This window comes from Halichoeres trimaculatus, unplaced genomic scaffold (assembly GCF_033239565.1).
Source record: "Halichoeres trimaculatus isolate MK-OKI-2021-1 unplaced genomic scaffold, fHalTri1.1 fHalTri1_scaffold_3, whole genome shotgun sequence".
Lineage (NCBI taxonomy): Eukaryota > Metazoa > Chordata > Actinopteri > Labriformes > Labridae > Halichoeres > Halichoeres trimaculatus.
The window spans coordinates 23,299,067-23,320,030 of record NW_027437181.1 but is presented as its reverse complement, the minus strand read 5'-3'; the positions used below and the strand labels follow the sequence as shown (position 1 = coordinate 23,320,030).

The 20,964-nt window shown below is 40.0% G+C and overlaps 1 protein-coding gene across 1 annotated transcript in view; it reads right to left on the bottom strand.

The window, feature by feature from the left end:
• Nucleotides 1-652: 652 nt before the first annotated feature.
• Nucleotides 653-20,964, bottom strand: part of igdcc4 (immunoglobulin superfamily, DCC subclass, member 4) — a 61,119-nt gene continuing 40,807 nt past the window's right edge. The window contains exons 6-20 of the mRNA XM_074666446.1: nt 20,512-20,664; nt 19,867-20,277; nt 19,612-19,776; nt 18,596-18,733; nt 15,959-16,138; nt 15,049-15,261; nt 14,368-14,466; nt 14,007-14,193; nt 12,455-12,582; nt 11,179-11,349; nt 10,929-11,063; nt 8,623-8,725; nt 8,254-8,434; nt 7,960-8,088; nt 653-7,497 (exon numbers count right to left, since the gene is read on the bottom strand). Of these exons, the coding sequence (XP_074522547.1) occupies nt 6,985-7,497; nt 7,960-8,088; nt 8,254-8,434; nt 8,623-8,725; nt 10,929-11,063; nt 11,179-11,349; nt 12,455-12,582; nt 14,007-14,193; nt 14,368-14,466; nt 15,049-15,261; nt 15,959-16,138; nt 18,596-18,733; nt 19,612-19,776; nt 19,867-20,277; nt 20,512-20,664 (2,906 nt within the window). The 3' untranslated portion in view covers nt 653-6,984. The remainder of the gene's footprint in view (nt 7,498-7,959; nt 8,089-8,253; nt 8,435-8,622; nt 8,726-10,928; nt 11,064-11,178; nt 11,350-12,454; nt 12,583-14,006; nt 14,194-14,367; nt 14,467-15,048; nt 15,262-15,958; nt 16,139-18,595; nt 18,734-19,611; nt 19,777-19,866; nt 20,278-20,511; nt 20,665-20,964) is intronic.

Here is a 20,964-nt window from a genome sequence, read left to right as displayed (position 1 = left end):
AAAGCTACACTCACAGAAACAGCTTGCTCCAGGAGCGCTCGGGAGAGGGGATTTACAGAGTGGCTAAAGTCCAGGAAATAACTGGAGTTAGAGGCAAAAACTTTAAATTGACTGTCCTGGGACCTCTGAGACCTATTTGAATTTGTTGAAAAGTAGCATAATATGGGACCTTTGAGCTAACATTTGGCAGTTGGGAGCTGTGTGTGTTTGTGTGTGTGCGCACACTAGAAAACTACTTAAGCACAAACTTTATTTTTGGCTTAATCAAATTATTTCTTGCATTATCAAACACTAATTTACCACATAGCTCTTTTGCAATTTCCTCCCCACATTTTATAATGGATATTAATTCTGGTCTATGGAAGTCAATCAGTTTGATTCAATTCATCATTCCCTGAGATATAACATAAAGGTCAAACTGATTAAAATGGGACAAGAAATAACCCAACAAGCACAGCTCCCTGGTGTCTTGAATGTCATTTCTAGGAAGGTAAATGCCAGGAGAAGTTGTCACACAGTGGAGATAAATGAAGTGATAAATATTTAGACATAATCTGAGAGAAAAGTTAGGGAATAAAAAAAAAGGCTGAATAGTGCATGATTTCATTAAGTCTAGAAAATCACACACCATTACAATTTGATCTTTCTTTGATGTTTATTTACAGAAGAGTCATTTCCACAGACATCTTGAGAGTTGCTGTGAGTTTTGACATGTTTACATATGGTATAACAGTGGAAATATTTCTATCAACCACGAGTACTACCTATCCTGTGATGATTCCTCTGAACAAGCGATGCTTCTATCACAAATCATGGCTGTCATGACTAACACTGAGTAATCCATCTGTCCATTCACCAAGTGAGAAAAATTGCACTTCTAGAAATGTGAAGATGACAATCCAAAGTTGCTCACAGTCCAAGAAGAAATGCTTATCTTTAAGTGTTCCTACGATTTGCTTCTACAGTAGAGTCTTTTGTCACGAATGAGGTCTTGTTTGGCACAAAATTACAAAGGTGTCTGAGTAGTCGCTGCGTGCCGCCGATGGCACATGACCACAGAGTCTGAAGCTGTGCTTACACATTCGGAGAAGCACAACTTGAGCTGGTACACACAAAACCAGAGAAGAAGACGTACAAAAAATGCACAACAGTATGACATCACTGGACAGAGCAGAACACCACAAAGCACTGGAAGAGAGACAGAAACACATTGATTGTACAAAACCAAATATCACCTATGCATAAGAGTTTCCTCAATTTACTGTCCGAAAAGGTAAAAATGAGGCTCGCTTTGACAACAGATAACATGTATATGAGTTGAATATGCTGGCATGATCCTCCACAATTGAATGCAAAGATGGGGCACCTGAGTAGAGAAGACACATTTATTTTGAAATGGCTGTCTGCACTGAGAGGTATGACCTGCCTGGGGAGGGTGTCCCTTTAGCCCTTCTCCCTGCTTAGTACTTCAGTCACCTGGTTAGTGTTCAAGTGGTATTCCACCAAAAAAAAGTCTTTTACGCTGTTAATTAGCAGGAGCAGAGACATTATCTTCTGAAACATATTTTTTTTGTACCCCTAACCACAAGACTGGACCATCCAGGTCACTGAAATGAGTGAAAACTGTCACTGAGGTAAAATAAAACTGTCAATCCTGTCCTCTGTGAAAGACAGGATGTGTGTGAACAACTTGCAAAGTGTGCAGTTTCAACAAAATGATCAGAATTAAACCAACAAGTTACCACCATGAGGTATTCTGTTGAATAAAACCCTTTAAGAGGAGAATCAAATAAACAATACAAGTAATGATAATGATAATCTCCATGTGGTGTTTTTTTTTTATCCCAAAATATATCTGATTGTTACAGTTTATCAGAAACAAAGACAAACAAGAGGACAAAATATGTGTTAAAGAAAGCAGACTAACGAGTTAAAAGCACTGTAAAGAGAGCGTAAAGGACTACATGCAGTTTCCTCCATTAAGATCCTCTGTTTTGGTGCCACACGCCATAATAATCCACTACTGCATTAAGACTTTCAACAGGCAAAACACTAAGCTGAACTATTTTAGAAGAAGTAGAGTGAAATGAGGATTTTAATTTCTGTATGTAATTAAACTGAAAAGGATGTGTTATTTCAAAATAGTCATGATGAAAGAGAGACACCCTTGTAAACGTCATACTCCAAAGATTTCCATGATCACAACAACACTGTTTGACATATTTATATCTTTTTGTCTCACCGACAAAAAGCTCACATGACACATTCTCTCAGTAGTCCAAATTCAGTGACCTCTATCCACTTTGTTGTAGTCCAAAGATTATCTGAAAAGTGAACAGAAGACCTGGACCCAGGTCCAGGTGAAACCTTCAAAGCAGTAGAAGCACATTCTGGGTTGAAGCACATCTCTTCTTAAGGTACTAATCATGGCTGACCTGGATTGAGTGAGGTATGTTTGAGATATCAAACTGGAATGCTTCTGAAAACACAATTTAAGAACTTGGCACACATGTGGATGTGTCCCATGTCTACTTTCGAGGATGATGTGAAACAGTATTAAGAAAAAACAGCATCAGTAAAGGAACCTGGATCAAACAAAGACACAGACTTACAGTGGTTTGCTTTAGCTCACAGCGGATAAAAAGATGCAACTGCTTTGCTTTCTGTAAATTCAAATCAGCACCCCAATCTGTGACTACACAGGAAGCTGTTCACTCAACTGATGAAAAGCTGCCCTGACATCACCGATTGGAGCGTGGCCAACAGTAAGGTTCAACATACTTGGCACTTTCCATTGATCAGATCATTGCTGCAGCGGCAGTTTCCTGCCACAGGCAAAACGACTGTTGAATTGCTTTTATAAACCAATTTAAGTTTAGTTTGCAAATTATGTCACAACAAGTGTCATACATTTAATAAATCTAAAGAGATTGTACTTAATATTTATTTGTGCAATTTGCAATGAACAAAATTTAAATTTTCCCAATTCTGCAAACCTTGCTCACATTCTAGCAATCGTTTGACCCAAGTTTGCTGAGAACACATTCACTTCTGTCCCTATGTACTGCTACTGCAGTAAAAACATGCTGAATTATTGAGATGTTGAGTGCATACACAGAGTGGCTAAAAAATAAGTCTCTCTGCAGAACCAAGTATAATGGAGCCCCTGGGTGACAGGTCAAGAAAGATAAGGAGCGATGAGCAAATCTCTGTGTATAGAATGGTTCAGGGTATATTTGTTATTTGTTCTTGCAAATAACTGACCTGTGGTCACAGATTTACAGATTTACCTGTATACATGGATTTCCATACTGTCTGCACATATTCCAAATCTACTTCAGATAGCCAGTCTGCCTGCATGGATTACAAATCAACACGGATCACAACATGTGCTTAAGTATCTGCAAACCATGTAAATTGGCACACGGCTCCTTGATTTTTCTATGAGGGGCATCCAGGGGGCTCTTTAACTATGCATTTGGTTCAGAAAATTGTAAAACAGCAATGATGTTGACAAACATGTTCAGGGTGATTCATAATCTCATAAGAAAATGTACATAAGTCTATTTACTGATGAGCTGAGCGAGTGAGACTTGACACATAAATGGACATAAAGAGAGAAGGGGATCGTCTCCTCCCCTTCACTGCTGGATGACTAGAACTAAGTCACCTGAGAGAAGATGAGACATCATGCACAACAGAGCTGAATTCAATCCTCTGCCTCATTCTGTCACTCTTCAACATGGATAAAATTATTGTTAACTGATCCTAACCTTGGCTGACTTGCCATAATCTCAGACTCACAAAGTTGTCATCTTGTCATCCACAGTTTGGCACTCATACAAAGCAACCTTAGGCCTATGTAACTAGCCTAAGTAGCATCTGGAAAGTATCATTTTGATGTGAAGCACTAAGCAGAATCAGCTCAATACTAACTCATAAACACTTTTTCATTGAGTTAAGACATGCTAGGTATCGCCCCCTGCAGGCAAAGAATGTGAGGTTGCTGTAATCTTGCCACCTCTGCCATCTCAAGGTAACGTGGGATGAGTGGTGGCCTGACCACAAAGTGATTCAGTCAGCCATGCCAAAAAGCTGTGATCAGAAACCTTAGATGCTTTTAACCTCACACTTAAAGGCTCTGCGAGGACTATTTGTTTAGCATCGAATGTAGTGACACCTTTGGTCAGGATCCATAGTGTTTCTCAGAATAAAGCCTCTGCTACCCATTAACACCATCATCGGCAATGGTAAGGACGTGATTCTTGCAAAGGCTTACATTTTTCTTGAAAGCAAATGAAAGAAGTTTGGATCTTCTTTTAACACTACTTTTTCTCTGTTTAAAACAACTTTTTGCAGGATCGAAACCAATGAGGCAATGTATTTATTTATAGTTTCGTAGAGGAACCAGACTGTAAGGGTTATGCACATGTGACGTCAGGGGGATCCTGGTTATGTCCCACCAGTGCTCATCTACCAACTCCAACCTCAGCAAGCAGAGCTAACGAAACTTCACTCTTCACACTCTTTAATATATATAGACTCTTGAGTTTGAACAGACCACTGCAGTATAACTTGATAAGTGGGGCCCCTTGCCTGGGTGATGTTTGAAATGAGAACTGGTTCTCAAACATTGTAACCCGGTAAAATAAAAGTTGAAAAACAAACAAAGAAAACCCTGCTGTATGTAGGTTGTTCCAGTGTCTAACATTACTACAAAATTAAGTCAAGATTTTTGAATTATTTTTCCTGAAAATGGGTTAACTCACCTCTCATACCAAAACTTTTCTGGTGGGATTATTGTCATCATAGGGTCTTCCGGTCTACGCACGTTTGATGGATTCATGTTCTCTCGGTGTATTCAACCCGACCGCTGATATTTAGAAGTAGCATTTAGAAATAGCTGATTTTGGCGCCAATAATGTTATTTTAAATTGTGGATTAAAAGCTAGCATGTTTTATTTCAAGAAGATACAACGCATTTGATAATCTCAGCTACCGTAAGATAAACAAAAGTGATTTAATGTTAGCTAGGTCAATTCTAAACTATGTTCAAATGTTACTACAGTATGTAAGCCTTTCCTATAGTATAACACACTGAACCAATGGTATTACCTATTCATCATCCCCGGCTCATAATACGATTAACTGGTAAATTATTAAAAAATACTGAAGGCTGTTGTCTTCCCTATCGATATTGTGCTACTTTAACTCAAAATGTGGTCAGATTTCAAGCTTTAACACTCTTTGCCTACAGGTGGCACAAATGGAAAGTTACATGAATTTTAACTTTCCTTTTCCTGCAGTTGGCACAATTATGAGAGGATCAGAAATCGATTAGCTCAAACTTCTTTCCGATGCTTCAAAGACACTGCATGTACAAGTTAACTGTAGTTTAGAGTTGAAAGGAAACACAAAACTAAGTGACACATATTTCAGAAATCTGACAGGAAGCTGAGACACTAAAGCGACATAAATCCCTTTGACATAATACAAAAACTTACAGTCAGAGTCGGATGATTAATTCTGCAAATACCAAAGGCTGTTAAACATGAAATTTAAGAGAGAGACTTTAAATAGGTGCTAGTTACTTGAAGCTAATAAAACCACACTGGAAATAGTCCTGAAAAGAAATGAGGTAGTGTTGTTGATACGGAGTAGGGATGCACCATTTCCCTTTCACAATGTTAAAACTCACTCAGCTTGGTCACAAATGGAAAGAAATCGGATTACCAACCGAATACTTGCAACAATTTAAGGTCAATGTAGAAAATTAAATGATTTCTGGTACTGAAACAAAAAGGAACGCTTTCTGTTACAGCAGAAACTAGATAAAACTGAAAATGAATTTTGATTTCTATCAAAGCAACATGTGAAGTATTTTTCTTTTTTTTTCAAGCAAAGGAAAATCAGTTAACGACACAGTATCACATTGGTGCATCCCTAAGTATGAGCAGAACTAGAAGAGTGGTCTACAGAGGGCTGCTGTAACATCTCCCCTAGTTCTACAACAGAGTTAAACTGATCCCAACAAGAACATGTAAATACTTTGATTCCAAAAAGGGTTAACCACCATCTGAAATACTGCAAAACCACTTCTGAACCACCTGGTTTTCAGAATGAAACCTCCTGAAAACATGGCATTTTGGAAAGAGAACTTAAAAGTGTATCCATCTTCTCATATTTTTTCTGTTATACTGATGTGTTTTGTGTTTGTACTCAATAAAATCTATAGAAATATACAGAGGTTATCAATGCACCTACAGTAATCAGGCACCTGAGACGCCCACACGTTTGTAAGGAAATGTGTGTGTAAATGTGTGTTTAAGGATGACCATGATATACCATAAAGTCAGCTGTATATTAGCTTTTTGTGTATGTTAGTGTTTGTGTGTATGGACCCTGAGAAAGCAAGAGGCTGGAGAGACACAGATGTGCTGCACTCTCTCAGAGTATGCAGGTACTCATTAAGGCGTATCCCACTGTGCTCCTTGGTAACATAGCATCCACACATCATAGCCCAGGGAAACGCTTGTATTTCAGATTACTCTCAACCAAGATGGCAGCCTGTCTCTTTCACTAGCAAAACATCCCAGTTCTTCTCATTCATAAGCTGAACAGAGCCATGTGCGACACAGTGGGAATAGCCCTCTTCAATCCTCTTCCATCTGCTTGGTTTAGTTAAATCTTTTGTTTCTTCCCTATTGACAGGAAAGTAACCCAGAGGAAAATGTGGTTGCAATGCTAGAGAATGCATACCCACATACAGTACTCTACTTCTAAAAATAGACTGTATATGCTGTTTATACACACATATGAAACAGTGGATTCAAAGTACCTGTATAAAATCTTTGCAAGTAAGAGAAAGGAATCCAATAATGAGGTGCATAAAAATAATTTGAGGGGATTCTTCCGGGGTATGTAGACGGAAGAATATAAGTTTGACGTCTGTATGTGTCAGGGTCCTTGCCCTACATGCAGAGGCTACGGGCACAAATAGCTGTGTGCTGCTGAGGTAGAGTGGACAAGGCCGGAGCTGACAAAGGGAGCAGGGGACAGCCCTGTCGATATGGCCTTCCCTGGTGCTGATGGGCAGTGTCTTGAGTCCCCATTCCCGAGATGCTCTGACCTCAGCACACAGCGCACTGTCTTTGGGGAGTGGAAGCCATTGGTTAGCCCCACGTCCTGCTGTGGCTCTCTGTCTCCCGTGCCTTCTAGCTCCCCATTATGATTCGCCATTAACTTCATAGAGGGAAGACTCAAAGGGCTTTGGGCCACTGATGGTTTTTCTACCATGTCCTCCTCTCCTGGTGGACTTGGAGGACTTAAAGGGGAATACATGTCCTCTGATAATGAGTTTCCTCCTGTTGTATCAGAATCCTTCTCCCTGCATTCCTCCTCTTTCTCTCTCTCAGGGTCTGACAGCTCTGAGTGGACAATGACTTCTGCCTCCACCTGGTTACTGCACAGGGATGTGCACAGACGATCTCCACAGTCCTGTAACAAAAAACAATGTTTATTCTACAAATAGTTAAACTTCCTTTGTAATTGCAGATTTAATGTATATTACAGCATATCCTAAGTCTAATTTGACTTAATAATGAACATTTATAGCACAGCATCACCAATATGATGAGCTTATTTGAAAACTGTGAGAAATGATTGAACTTTATCAATTGTAATGTTTGATTATTAGCTAACCAGTGCCGCTTTCTAAGGCGTAGGTGCTGTTCACCAGTTTTAAAGCCTTCATTTAGCTGCACTGACCTCACTTTTGCATCATTTTAAACTCAGGATGAATCATGTCAGAAACAGAATAGAAAACTTTACAGGTGAGGAAACCATACAAAAACCGTAAACTACACACAACCATTTAACGTAGTGTTAAAAAAGCTGCATTTTCTCGGTAGAAGTTGATATCTGAAGCAGATTATTCTTTGAAATTAGTTCATTCATTACCGCGCTGTTATCTGTAATTAGCTTGTTGAGGGCTCCATTAATGAGCGTTGGAGAGTCTTCTGTTATGGTGTCTCTGTATCTTGTGATTCTGTTGGCCCAGTTATGGCTCACAGAGCCATTCCAAGCAGCCTGCAAAAAGAACAACACAGTTGATCCAAAATAACAACAATTATTCCTCCATCCTACACATGAAAAAGTATCACACTATCCAAGACCCATCTGGGAAAGAGCTCCCCCTTTGACCCCAGGTTCAGCTGCAAGGCCATCCTCCCCCTCCCCTGGATTAGCACTTGCCATAAGGCTCTGATCCTCTGGGGCCTCTTCTAGTGGCTGACCAGACTCTTGGCTGCCCGGGGGCATCAGTGTCTCCAGCTCATGGCTATCGCTGCACTCGGGCATGATGGAGGGTGCGGGGCTGCCTCCTCTCCTGTACTGGGGGGTCACAGCTGTGGAGTCCAGGCCCCCTGATACCTCCCTATGTAGAGCAGAGATGAAAGGGATAGTAAAGTAGATGGGCACTATGGAAGACTCAACATTGTTACAGAAGTCAGCAGAGTTTTTATTTTACTCAGCTTTCTGTTTAATTAAAAGCAGTTATTAAAATCACAACAACAGATGTGTTTGTTGGTAGAGAACAGGAACTAAAACTCTGGGCTACCTTACCTAGATTTGGTGTTACGGAAGCTGAAACACATGCAGAGGAGAATGCATATCAACCCAAGGCACACACCAACTATGATGCCTGTCACTGCATGGATGTCCAGCTCTATAAAAATAACAGATCACACACAAAAAAAGAGTAAAAAATGAAAGCAACATCCAGGACAACAAAGTGTTTACTTTAACAGTCACAAAGATATTTGCCATGAGGGTTTTCATATGTGGTCATTTACCAGTTTCATCATCAAAAAATCTGATGTGAACTCTCAGACAGCATGAACTGATTTCTTCATCTAAGACAAAGTAATAGTATTAGAAAGAAATGAGGCAACATTTGACTCAGGAGAGCAGAGCTTCATTATTATTAATTTATTCTGGTATCTTTGGCAGCCTGGACATAGAGAGGAGAAGAAACAGATGGCCAAGCTTTTATCCACCCACCAAACGCCTCAGTCCCATTCACACTGTACACAGGCAACACTATCACAGCCTATGTGAACAAAATAAACCTGTTACTCTGTTTTTTTAATCAAAAATCAAGCAAAAAATACAAACAACTCAAAATGCATTCTTAACACATCATAAAGCTTTTCACATCAGGTAATTTGAATGCTCTAATCGTTTTAGCTTTTATGATAAAAATACTCCAGAAATCTCAGTACTATACACGCCAAGTACACAACATTATTCCTTTCAGCACAAGTCAGACAGCAATAGGATGCTTTTTTCCTTAACTTCAATGTTTAGAAAATTTATGGAGGTTGTTTGAAAATGAGAGTAACAGTTGATGGACCAGTTAATGGCACTGTATCTATGACTCCCTCAAGACAAAAATGGCATTTAATAATTAGAGGTAAAGCTCAAATGCTGACTGATTGGAATAAAAAAAGTGCGTAATTGTAAGGCTTTTCAATTGCAAAGCAAAAAAGGAGCAAAGGAAACGCTTTTCACAGCGATTCTGCCTGCTGCAGAGTAATTTAAAGCCCTCCCCTGGGGGTCGCTGATGAGGCCGCCTCTTTGATATTCACACTTAACATTATCCTCGAAACGCTCCAGAATATGAGAGGCAAAATTACAGTGTCCTACTGAGCAACACTTTCCCTGCTGGCAGGCACAAATTACCTACTTTACAGGGAAAGACTGTGTGTTAATGTGTATGTGCATGAACATAGATGTGAAGCTGTCGGTGAGCATGTGCAGATGTTATGAGAGCATTCTGGTTTGAACTGTGTCTGATTATGAAAACATTTGTGATTGTGGCAGAAAATGAATACCTTTTTCTAACGTTCAGCTAAATTGAATACTTAGTGTTGGAATTACAATACAGTAGATTATTTTGCTTAGGTATAACATGTTATAATACATGTGGTTTTAATTTCCACTGTATTTTTTTTTCAATCATTGTTTAGGACTTTTTGTCTTCATTTAGTAGGACAGCTTGACAGAGTTGGAAGATATAAAGAGAGAAGGGGAAGACATACACCAAATACTGCCAGGGTTACTGGACAGAGAAGAGAACCTTTGACCAGAGCAACCAGGACTGTAGCCGTCTCTACAAGGGGGACCTGCACTATGAAATGAGTTAATCCACCGTCTTTCTTCAGAATTTCTATCAAGTTACAAAAAGCTCAATTTAAAGGTAACATTTGGATTTTTTTTCTTTGCATATCCAGTTATTAAAGTCAAGAATCTTGTTTTTTTTTTTTAAACACTGCATTTTAGTTGCTAACATGCAGTGCCTCACTTCTGATCTTAAAACAAAACATTAGTGAAGTTTGGCGTCTGTCTTTAAATGTGTTAAATGCTTTAAACTTTTACTCCAATCTTTGCTATCTTCAGATCCTAAGAAACACTTTTTTAAATTTTTGGTTGACAAAACAGTACCTTTTTTTGTCTACTGATTTTCTCCTGTACATTGTTTTGTTTACCCAAATCATATCTTGCTGTCCTTGACAGTGAAAGGTATGGCTCACTGTGAATCTCTGAAATTGAGAAAGTGAAAAAAAAAAAAACCTAACGGGCTTACTTTTCAGACACCAACCAGATTCAAGCAGTTATATGCTTTAAAATAACTATTATGACAGAGCCACTGTTGTCACTGATGGGCTTCTGCTTCTGTAGCTTAATCCCAATTTTGGAGTTTTCTTCATTACAAGCGAAAAACTTTTCTCAGCAGAAAATGAGGCAAATTAGGTCATTTTTTTACTGCCACAGCCAAAAATGTTATCCATTGATCAAACTTTACCAAGGTATCACTACTGTTTCTCATAAACTTAGAATTACTTTTATATTTGCTTCATTAAACATACCATATTGCTGATGGGGGGTGAGAACATCCTTTACTGGTGAATAAGGCCCAGGCCCCACCTCTGTAGATGCCCCCAGCTTGAAAAAGTATTGGGTGTCACTAGACAAACCCTGAACCTCTACACTGGTCATAGTTCCTGTGAAAAAGAGAGCCACAAAGAGAAATGTAGCCAGAGCTCATTGTTAAATCACACCATTTCCTTTCACTACTAAAATGAAAATGAAAGCATGGCTATGATGGCGAACACTCACCATCCTGAGAGAGGTTTTCCCACATGTGCTCTGGCTGACTCAGATTGCCACTGTACAAGATTTTATAGCTGACGATGATGCCATTTGGCTCCAGTGGAGGGCGCCATCTCACCAGCACAGAGGAGGAGTCGAGAGCACTCAGCTGCAGCTCCTCTGGAGGTGTTGAGGGCCCTGAAGGAGAGAGGACGACTGGGTCAGTAATTAGAGCCCAGCAATGAGGCATCACAGCTGCAGTGTGTATATTGCCCTGGTGGGCGATTTGACATGTTGTGTGACAACCATCTGCGCCCTCATGTCCAGGCCACCTGGGTACAGCAGAGAGGGGACAAGCGGGGCAATGAGGGAAATGAGAAGGGGCTCGAGTGATGATACATGGCAGTGGCGAGCATGAAGGGGTGACTGGTGGTAATAATGTCATTAAAAGAAGCCCACCTTGCACTCAGCACCCTTCCTTGGCTCAGTGACAGAACTACTGGCCAACACAAGAGCAGCTACTACACCTGGGTATTTCATTACAGCCAGTTATCAGCCATCAATGCCAGCCACTTATTTCCATGTCCACTGGCTACAGGCCAGCAAACACACTGATCCAAGCAAACGAGCACACAACTTGCATGCACCCGTGTACTCAAGCACAACCTTGCATGCATACACCATCTGTAGACCAAAATTTAACACCTTAATCAGCTGCAAAACTAGGTCTAAATATTGTGTTAAATCTGGTGAAAACATTCTTTCAAGTGGAGCTAATCAGAAAAAAATGAATGTATGAGAAACAAGACAGACATGAGCAAGTTTGTTCATGAAACATATCATATGACCAAAAGAAATCCAACGTAACAGGCTAAAGCTATTTTCTAATACTATGATCCGAAACCTCTACCATCTGTTTCCAATACCTGTTTTTTTTTGTCTAATACTTGTTTTGAATTCAACCTAGTAAATTGCTTTCCTCAAATTTAAGCCCTGTATTACCAAAATCTTCATTTTCAAACAGTAAAAAAACTTATGAACATAATAAGACTTCTGTATTTTAGTGCTGTCAATAAACTTTAAAAATTAAAATGCTGTGTTCACAGAACAATAAAACAAAACTAAGTTCATTAATTGCTAGTTGAGTTACGTTACAATAGTTGAGCAACTATTGCTCAGTTAAGCAACTTTACAAAGGCTCAAGATACAGCAAGAATCTTTGTGAACTTTTTTCCCGTGTCAAAAAACTGAATCAGAGCACAACTTTACAGACTGCACTGATAGGAGCACAGCAGAGACTCACGATCAGACAGAGTAGACTCCTCCACTGTACTGCTGAAGGGTCCCACCACATCCATCCCATTTGACTGCACTGCCAGCTCATAGCGGGTGAAGGGCTTCAACGCCCCAAGCAGTATCTCCTGAGCAGAGCTGCAACACATAAACCAGAGAGAGTAATTTGTGTGTGCTGAGTGATGTATAATCAGCTATGCAAAGAAGATACATGTATTTACTCAACAAACCACATATCCATGCTGTAAATGCGTTTCTGCTATTTCACTATTATAACAAACTGCTCCATGTCTGAAATCTATTTAAATCTTATTCCCAGGCTTTGGTTAGATTTTCACATTTTATATCTGAATCAAACAGCTTATTAATCAAACAGCAGTGTTCAGATCTTATTTCTGATTGGTCACCATGAAGCAGCATTTCCCACCAATGGTTTGTCTTTCCATGGAGTTACTGGTGCTATTTAAAAAAAATTATTTTAAGTGCGTTGTTTGCATCGGTAAATCCAAGAAAAGAGGCAGAAGAAAAAGAAAGGAGGATACAAAAACTATAAGTTATGATAGAGAACTCTGCTAAATTGAAGGCAGCACATAAAGTGATACCTCATGGAAATGTTTGGGAGGGGTTAAGCCTGATCGTGTTGTCGATTCCACAGCCAACTATGCCCCCTCGTGGTAGGCGGCGTGTAAGCCGGATGCCGATAGCCACGAGGGGGCATAAAAGTGTGCCCAACACATTAAAAACAAAGAGCATTGGTGAAAGATTTCCAAAATTTGTGGCTCTTTGTTACAAAGCACAATCAAGCTTTGTTTCAGAGAAGGCTGGGTGCCGTGAGGAGGAATACGGCTGCTGTCGCAGGACGTGTTGGTTTGGTCTGGCACCTCAATGGCAGGGTTCCAAATAGTAGGATAGTTCATCTCGATTATTTGGGAATTAGTCAGTGGAAACCCGACAAAATGTGTGCCATACCAAGATGAAACAAAATGAACTCCTGGTAGAAACAGGGCTTACATCTCACAGACTGAGAGATAAAAATAACTCAATCAGGCGTGGCACTGATTCCTACTGATTTAGCTTGATTTACCTTCTCATTATCAGAGTTGTTCAGTTTTGGGTGAGTAACAGCAACTATGTTAGTCCACATATGGATGCAGCTCAATTAGTATGTGTTGCTTTGTGTGAGTGGACTCATGTTTTGACTTGTTTTGGCTCATGCCGCACGAGCATTTTAAAATAAAATACATTTCTGAAAAAAATGATTAGTTAATTCTGTGTATGTTAGGATCCAAATCTTTCTATGAAAAGAAACGTGAAATATATTTTACAACTCTGACCTGAAAGGGCCTTTCTTACAAATGAAATAGGAATCAAAACATGTTCATCTACTTAAAGACAGTGAACATCTCTTTTTTCTTGTATCATCGATCTCCTATCTCGGCTTGTAGATGCCTTTTATAAATGGACTAAATTCATTTAATATAACGTGCTTTACTGAGCATTTACACACTTGTGCATATGAACTAGGGTCAACCTGGGTTAGCAATGACTGCACTGTTTCTGACCTGGTGTGGTAGGAGACCAGGGAGGCGTTGGTGGTCCCTGCTGGGCTGCAGCGCACTGTGTAGTTGATGATGCGTACGTTGCTGAAGCGAGGCTTCTCCCAGCGTAGCCAGATGGAGGTGGAGCTGTTAGCTATGGCTTTGATGCTGCTTGGGGGCAGTGGAGGGGGGCGCATGGGTAGTGCTGATGCTTTAACACGCACACAAACACACACAAATACAAACGTTTGACATGAATCTCAGGAGAAAGTTTACACAATTCATCATTGTAAGCTTGCCCAGAGAATGATGATGGAGGCCAGCAGGTGTCACTCATTCGCTCATTCATTCACTTATGTACACATGTGGAAGAGATAAATCTTACGTCCAGGGGCTTTTTCTGTCCTTCCCTTCCACACAGCAGCTGCCCCCTCTATCTGCTTGTTGGATGCCCACACCTTCACCTCATACTGACGGTCAGGGACTGACATCCACAGCCACAGAGGTAGTAGGAGAGATAAAAGGACAGCACAGATATTCTTACACGACAGCTGTACATGCTGTTAAAATATGTTCACAGTACCCAAAGTCAACATCTTACAAAAAAAGACCCTGTCCATATTGGGATGTAATTTAATAGCTGTTTTTCATGTTCATTACAATAAACTGTTTTTTAAAAGCACAAACAGAAACTGCATGCATATATCTTTACTCATTACCCTTGAATAAATAGCCAAGTTATTAATCACAACACTAGAAAGTGGTCTATCAATTTAGCTTCTCACTTATTAAAAGCACTCCTTGAATGAAATTTAACACCCAGCCTCTCAAGGACATAGTTTTTTTTAAACAGCATTCTTTTGATCAGCTTTGAAAAAAAAACTGTCTTAAGGCATGGATTTTCCATGTAAAGTGGGGGCATAGCATGAAGTAACATTTTTGGAAGGTTAAAGGAAAGAAAATTAAGTTCTGCTATGTACTCAGGAAATGGCTTGTTTTAGAAAAACTGAAGTATGATACGGTTAAAAGCATATTGTATTTAAAGAGACCTCTGTCACAAACTCACCCAGCCCTGTGAGGAGGTGATACTTGGCCTTTTTTCGGAGCCTGATGGGGTGGGTTTGTGTTGCCCTCTCTCCATTGGTTGAGTCTTCAGCCTCCAACTCTCGACAGGACAGCTTGTACCCAGAGACCAGTGTGTGATTGGGTGAGGGATGCCAGGTCACATTCAGTGTGTTCACTCTGGCCCTGACTTTCAGCTCAGTGGGGGCAAAGATCACTAAAAGAGTTTGAGAAGGGGAAAAGTCAGAAAATGTATCATGATAACACTGATAGTATGCACCAGGCTTGATAAGCTACAGTGTGTTTTGACTGGTTGCTTTTGAAAAAGTCCAAGCCCATATCCTAGAATATGACTCTAGTCAAAAGTGAGCTTTTGTGTCAGTTGCAGATCTAGCTGGAATCAAGCTGCTAAAAACCCAAAGAACAAATGAAACAAAGAAAGTAAAGGAAAATACCATAAATAAGAATTATTAAAAAAAAAAGCTAAGACAGCTGTAATGCCATAACAGTGTAAGGTATTTCTCTGTGGAAAAAAAATGTGATATAACAGTGACAGACGTCCAGTCTGTGTGCACTGCTAATAGTAGCTAATAGTCATATAGTGATTGAGGTTGTATGATCTCCTGATATAATGTTCTATCAGTTCTGTTTACCCTGGCTCCTCTTTTGCTGTTAGAAGGTATTTTACCAATCACTCTCCATTATGAATAATTGTTCTTCTTTAAGTTAAATGTCCAGTAAGTGTCTGTTACTTTCTAACGAGAATAAATGAACAAGTCATGGTTTTAGAATAGTATGCTCGAGGTGCTCCAAGCCAAAAGTCAAGGATGATACATTAATGAAATGATAACCCTAAAGTAATAACATATTAAGCAAACAAAATACACTTGAAGAGACTGACCCATACTACTTACCCATACTATGGTTGCTGTGGTTGTAGTGGGCCAATGTTTGGTGCTGAGCCCACTCAGAGGGCTCTCCAAACCCAACGACTGTTCCTGCTGCGATCCTCACTCTGTAGACCTGGTTTGGCTGCAGCTCTCTGAGCGTGAATTGAGTCTCATTACCACCAACTTCTACGGAAAACAACGTGTCTGCAGCAGGAAAAACAAATTCACACATACTTATAAATATTAAATTCTGACATTTGAAAACTACGTTCACTTAATGAGAAATTTTGAATGACCAACATGTTTGGACTGGGCAGCAACCTGTGTTTAAATATGAAGCTTATATGGAAGTGCTTATTATTCTGAGTGAGGCTGGCTGCAGAAACACTAAAAACCACAGACACACTGGGCTGAAAAGCCCATTTTTATACAAAATATAGATTTTCAGAGCCTGGTTCAAAAATGGCTTTTGTCTTAAGATATCTTTCTACTGGCACACACTGTGTAGGGTACATTTTTTACAACTCCTTACTTCTAAAGTTGTTGATCCAAATTTTACCTATGTAAGAGGTCACAGGAGGGCACCCTAGCTGTATGGAAAGAAGATAAAGCTACACCTATGTTCCTCATCCAAACTCTTATGGAGCTCTAATGTTGGGTTTCAGTACAACCCAGTCAACGCTGAGCTTCAAAAATCTGCGTTGGAAAAAAAATGTGCCACGTGAAAAATGCTAAGTCCATACCTAATGGTGTATGGTTTGAACATTTGGATCTTTTTGGATATATTGAAGCCTCAGGGCAATTATCACTGCATGATCAAAATTGAGCTGATGTAAAGGTCTTTAAATAATATGAAGGTGGTAAACTAAGAGAAATAGAAAATCATTCTGCACTTATTTAGTTTGCTCTGATTCTTCTTAGATTTTATTCTTAGCAAGTAAAAATCCCTAAGAGAAAAAATGAACTAATTATAACATCCTCTTTAAAACAGCTTAAGTGGCTTTTAAGAACAAGACTATTCCTAGAAACAGTTGTTGATTGGGCCAAATATCCTTTTAAAAGATACCCTTTACATTCAGTCCATTTTAAAAGCAGATGGTTAGCAGTTTTCCTCAAGCAATCTCTATTTATACAGAGGTGATTGTTTGATCTAATATGTTTGATCTATCTATTGCAATTTAGTCAGGTCTCAACACAGTGAAGCAACTAATCCCAAACCAGAACATTCCCATTGCTGTATTTCATGTTTATCTTCATAAAGTGCTCAGTTTGGTTTGTGCAAAAATGTCTCCTGTTTTTGTTGCCAAACAACTCTATTTTTGACTCGTCTGTGTAGTTGCTGAAGTTGTCCTTGGTTTGCTTGGGTATTTACTGGCAAAACAAAATCTTGCTTTGAAATCTGCTCTTTACTGGCAGCATAGGCTCTCTTCTGGCACACCTCCCATGCAGGGTGAATGAGTTCAGTCTCTTTCTGACTGAAGATGCTTGCACTTTGTTACCAGCTCTCTTAAGAGTCACTTGGATTCGCAGTGATGGAAATTTGTAGAGGGTTATGCATGCAGTGTGAAATTTCCCTCACATGTAGATGATCACTGCAGAGGAGTGATGGAGTGTTTCATACTCCTGAACTCCAATCTTAGATCTTTTTACTGAAAGGCAGTGAGTGCTCATCTGGTATAGGCAGGATGAGATCACAGGAATAAAAAAGTGCAATCCATGGTCATTAAATTCTGCTATGAATTTCTCATCAAACCTTCAGGACACTTTCTCTGCCAACGTTTGTGCTTGGCTTTTGGGCCCCCGCCCTATCACTCCTCACAGTTTTGTTTTCACATGTAAAAATTGAGGAGTGACACTATGATATCTTAAACCCCTGGTCAGAGCCTGCAGCTAGAAGCTGAGGTGGTGATGAGACTGAAAGGTAAAGCACAACACTTGAGAATGGCAGTGGTGGTAAGGTCAGGGCAGAGACGCGAACTGTAAATTTGTCAGCTTAAAAGACCATCAATTAGGAGGAGTGTCCTGAAATTGTGAGAATAACTGTGAAAGTGATGTATGATGTACTTCAAGTGTGAAATCATTGCAGCTTTAGTTGCCTGACTGAACCAAAGCATTGGTCCATCAATATACTAACTTTTTCCATGAAAAAAAATAAAGTTTTTTTTTTTTTTTAACAGTCTCAAAGGGCATTTTCTTGTCAATGTACAAAGTTCAAGACCTGTGGCCAAAAGCCATGCATCTACTTGAACAAATACATTTGTGTCCAAAAGAAATATGTATTACACTCTTTACTGTGTTTTCTGCATTACATTAGCAGTTTTGCCGTCTGTCAAGGTCTGTTATGAGGGCTGCTTTGTTCAGAATGAGCTCTTTCTCCCTGCAGAGAGCTTTATATCCAGAATAAATTATCCTTCCTCTGCCAATGTACCACTGTAGACATTCTCAAGTCATATAAATGTCTTAATACCAAGAACAGAAACATTTTCAAAAAAACTTTCAGAACAAAGATTTCTATCAAATTCTATTTTCTTTGAGCAATGTTTTTCTATCTGATCAACTAGTTTAAAACCAAAGAGTGGCAAATTTTCAGAATATACACAGTGTCACTAAAATGTGCTGTTGCTAATAAAGTGAGCATTTTGACCAGCAGAGGTTACTCACCCTTATCCAGAGTGCTGTACTCAATGCGGTAACGGGTGACAGCGCCTCGACTGTACTGCGGGGACAATGGGTGCCACATGAGCCTGATGTCTGTGGGGGAGGTGCTGGCTATGGACAGTTGTGGAGGTGCGCTCGGCACTGCAGGAGGGAATAAAGGGAACTGTAAGCTGTCAGTTGTTGCACAAAGCAGAACTTTGGTTTTCATCAAGAAATCCAAGACCAGAAATCTGAAACAGCGTGCACAGAATGATTTTTTAATATTATGCAGTATATTAATAGTCTAGCAGTATATTTTGTCATAGAATTAAACTTTTACCAGTAGAAATGAAAATAGGTCATCAGAAATTGATTATATCTGAGACCTGTTCAAGAGTTGGAGTATTTCAGGTAAACCAGTGTCAGAAGTTTTTAATTCTCCTTTCTAGGACACATCCTTCAGCAGAGCTGAAAATAAAGCTCTAACAAGAGTGTTTAAAAATGACAAGGATCCAACAACCACCACAAAACCATTAATTAAAACAAAAAAGTGCTTTCTCAGTTAAATTTCAGGAGCTACCTTGAACGCCTTCCAAACAAGCACCATAATAAGATTCCTATTAAAGTCATAAGAATAAAGGTACAAATTAACTAATGCCAAAATTTGCTTTTGCAGCTAAGCTCTGCCTTACATTTGGCTAATACTCCAGTTAACCACCCATCCATCCAGGTATTGTGCTTATCAATACAATCTGAATTACCTTTCTACATTTTTTTTGTTCAGAAGCCTCTCAACCCCTTAAGAGCTAAGACTACTACTTTTAAGGAAAACACAAAAACGAACGCTTTTCAAACCGATGATAGTGGTGATAGTGATGATTCATGGGCTCTTCAAATTCTGAAGGAGTTGCAAGGCTGGCAAACTGTTAATGACCGTTGTGTGAGCCAGTGAACCAGCCAAGGCTGACTGCATTTTACCTGTGTTGCCTTATTTTACCAGCATTGCCTTACTTTACCCGTGTATCACTGTGAATACTAACCGTCTTCCAGCATCTCCACCATGACTGACTGGGATGGTCGGCTCGCTCCCATGGGAGAGTAAGCCACCACAAAGAATGTGTAGGCAGTGTGAGGAAGAAGCTCTTTGACGTGATACTCTGTGGTGTCATTGTTCATCGCAAACTGGTATTCGACATTATCTGAGCCTGGAAAGAGGAAAATCAATTTCAAAACAAATGGTTTTGATCCGAAAATGTGTTACTTGTGGTAGGACAAAACTATAAAAACATGCAGACCTGTGGCAAGTTGGCAGTGAACAGAGTAGCCAATGATTTGGTCTGAGTTATACTCGGGTTTCTCCCAGGTGAGCAGGGCAGTGGTGCTGGAGAAGGGTGTGGCTGACAGATGCTGAGGAGGGCTGGGCAGACCCTCCCTCACAATCACGGTCAGCTTGGCAGTGGCACAGGCTGTGCCTAATCCGTTGTCTGCTATGCACTGGTAGTACCCAGCATCCTCCAGTGCCAGCTGGTTGATAAGCAGGACTCCGGGGCTTTGGATCTTGACCCTTCTGAAGGGCTTAATGGGCTGACCATCCTTTAGCCAGTGCAGGACTGGAGGAGGCTCCCCAGAGCTGTTGCACACAAACCTTGCTGTGTTTCCCCTCGAGAGAGATGCCGCCTCTGGGGGCTGGAGAATCACTGGAGGGGCTGTTAAGGGTAAAGAAGAGACTGTAACTAAAGCAGGACACTAAATACACATGGAGTGGTGTATGTCAGAATTTAATTTTGTGATTATACTCTTGTGCAACAGAGGCCCTTAGACCTGGCCCTAATTGTAATACAACAATCCTTTTAGACCCCTTATTTCTTTGTGTAATGATTTAATGAAACAACTCTAACAAATTAAATTCTTGTTACATTAAGTTCAAGAAGTGACCTCACCAGGCACATGGAGCTCAGCAGCAGCAATAACAAACTCTCTGGTCCTAGGTTTGTTGGCTCGGCAGACATAGACGCCAGCATGGTGACGCCTCGTGTCTCTTATCACCAGGTTTGTAGCAAGGACAACCACATCAGTGGAAATGGGCTTCCCATCTGTTCAAAGCACAAAACAATGAACATCATGACAGTTTCAATTAGACTGAAAAGATGACAAGAAAAACAGAAACGTGGCCTTGAAGAAAGAAGAGATTATTTCTGAAACTTTTAGTTGCCTGAGGAACAGAACAAAGGAAAAAAGAAGCATCTTAACATGTGACCTGCAATCCCACAATTCAACCAACAGGTGGCTCTGTGACTTTTTGGTCAGAGGGTCATTGAGTTTTCTGCAGTGACGAGCTCCTAAGCTGTGATCAATCTCTACTGACTATAGACCTATTTAAAATGGTATCTTGA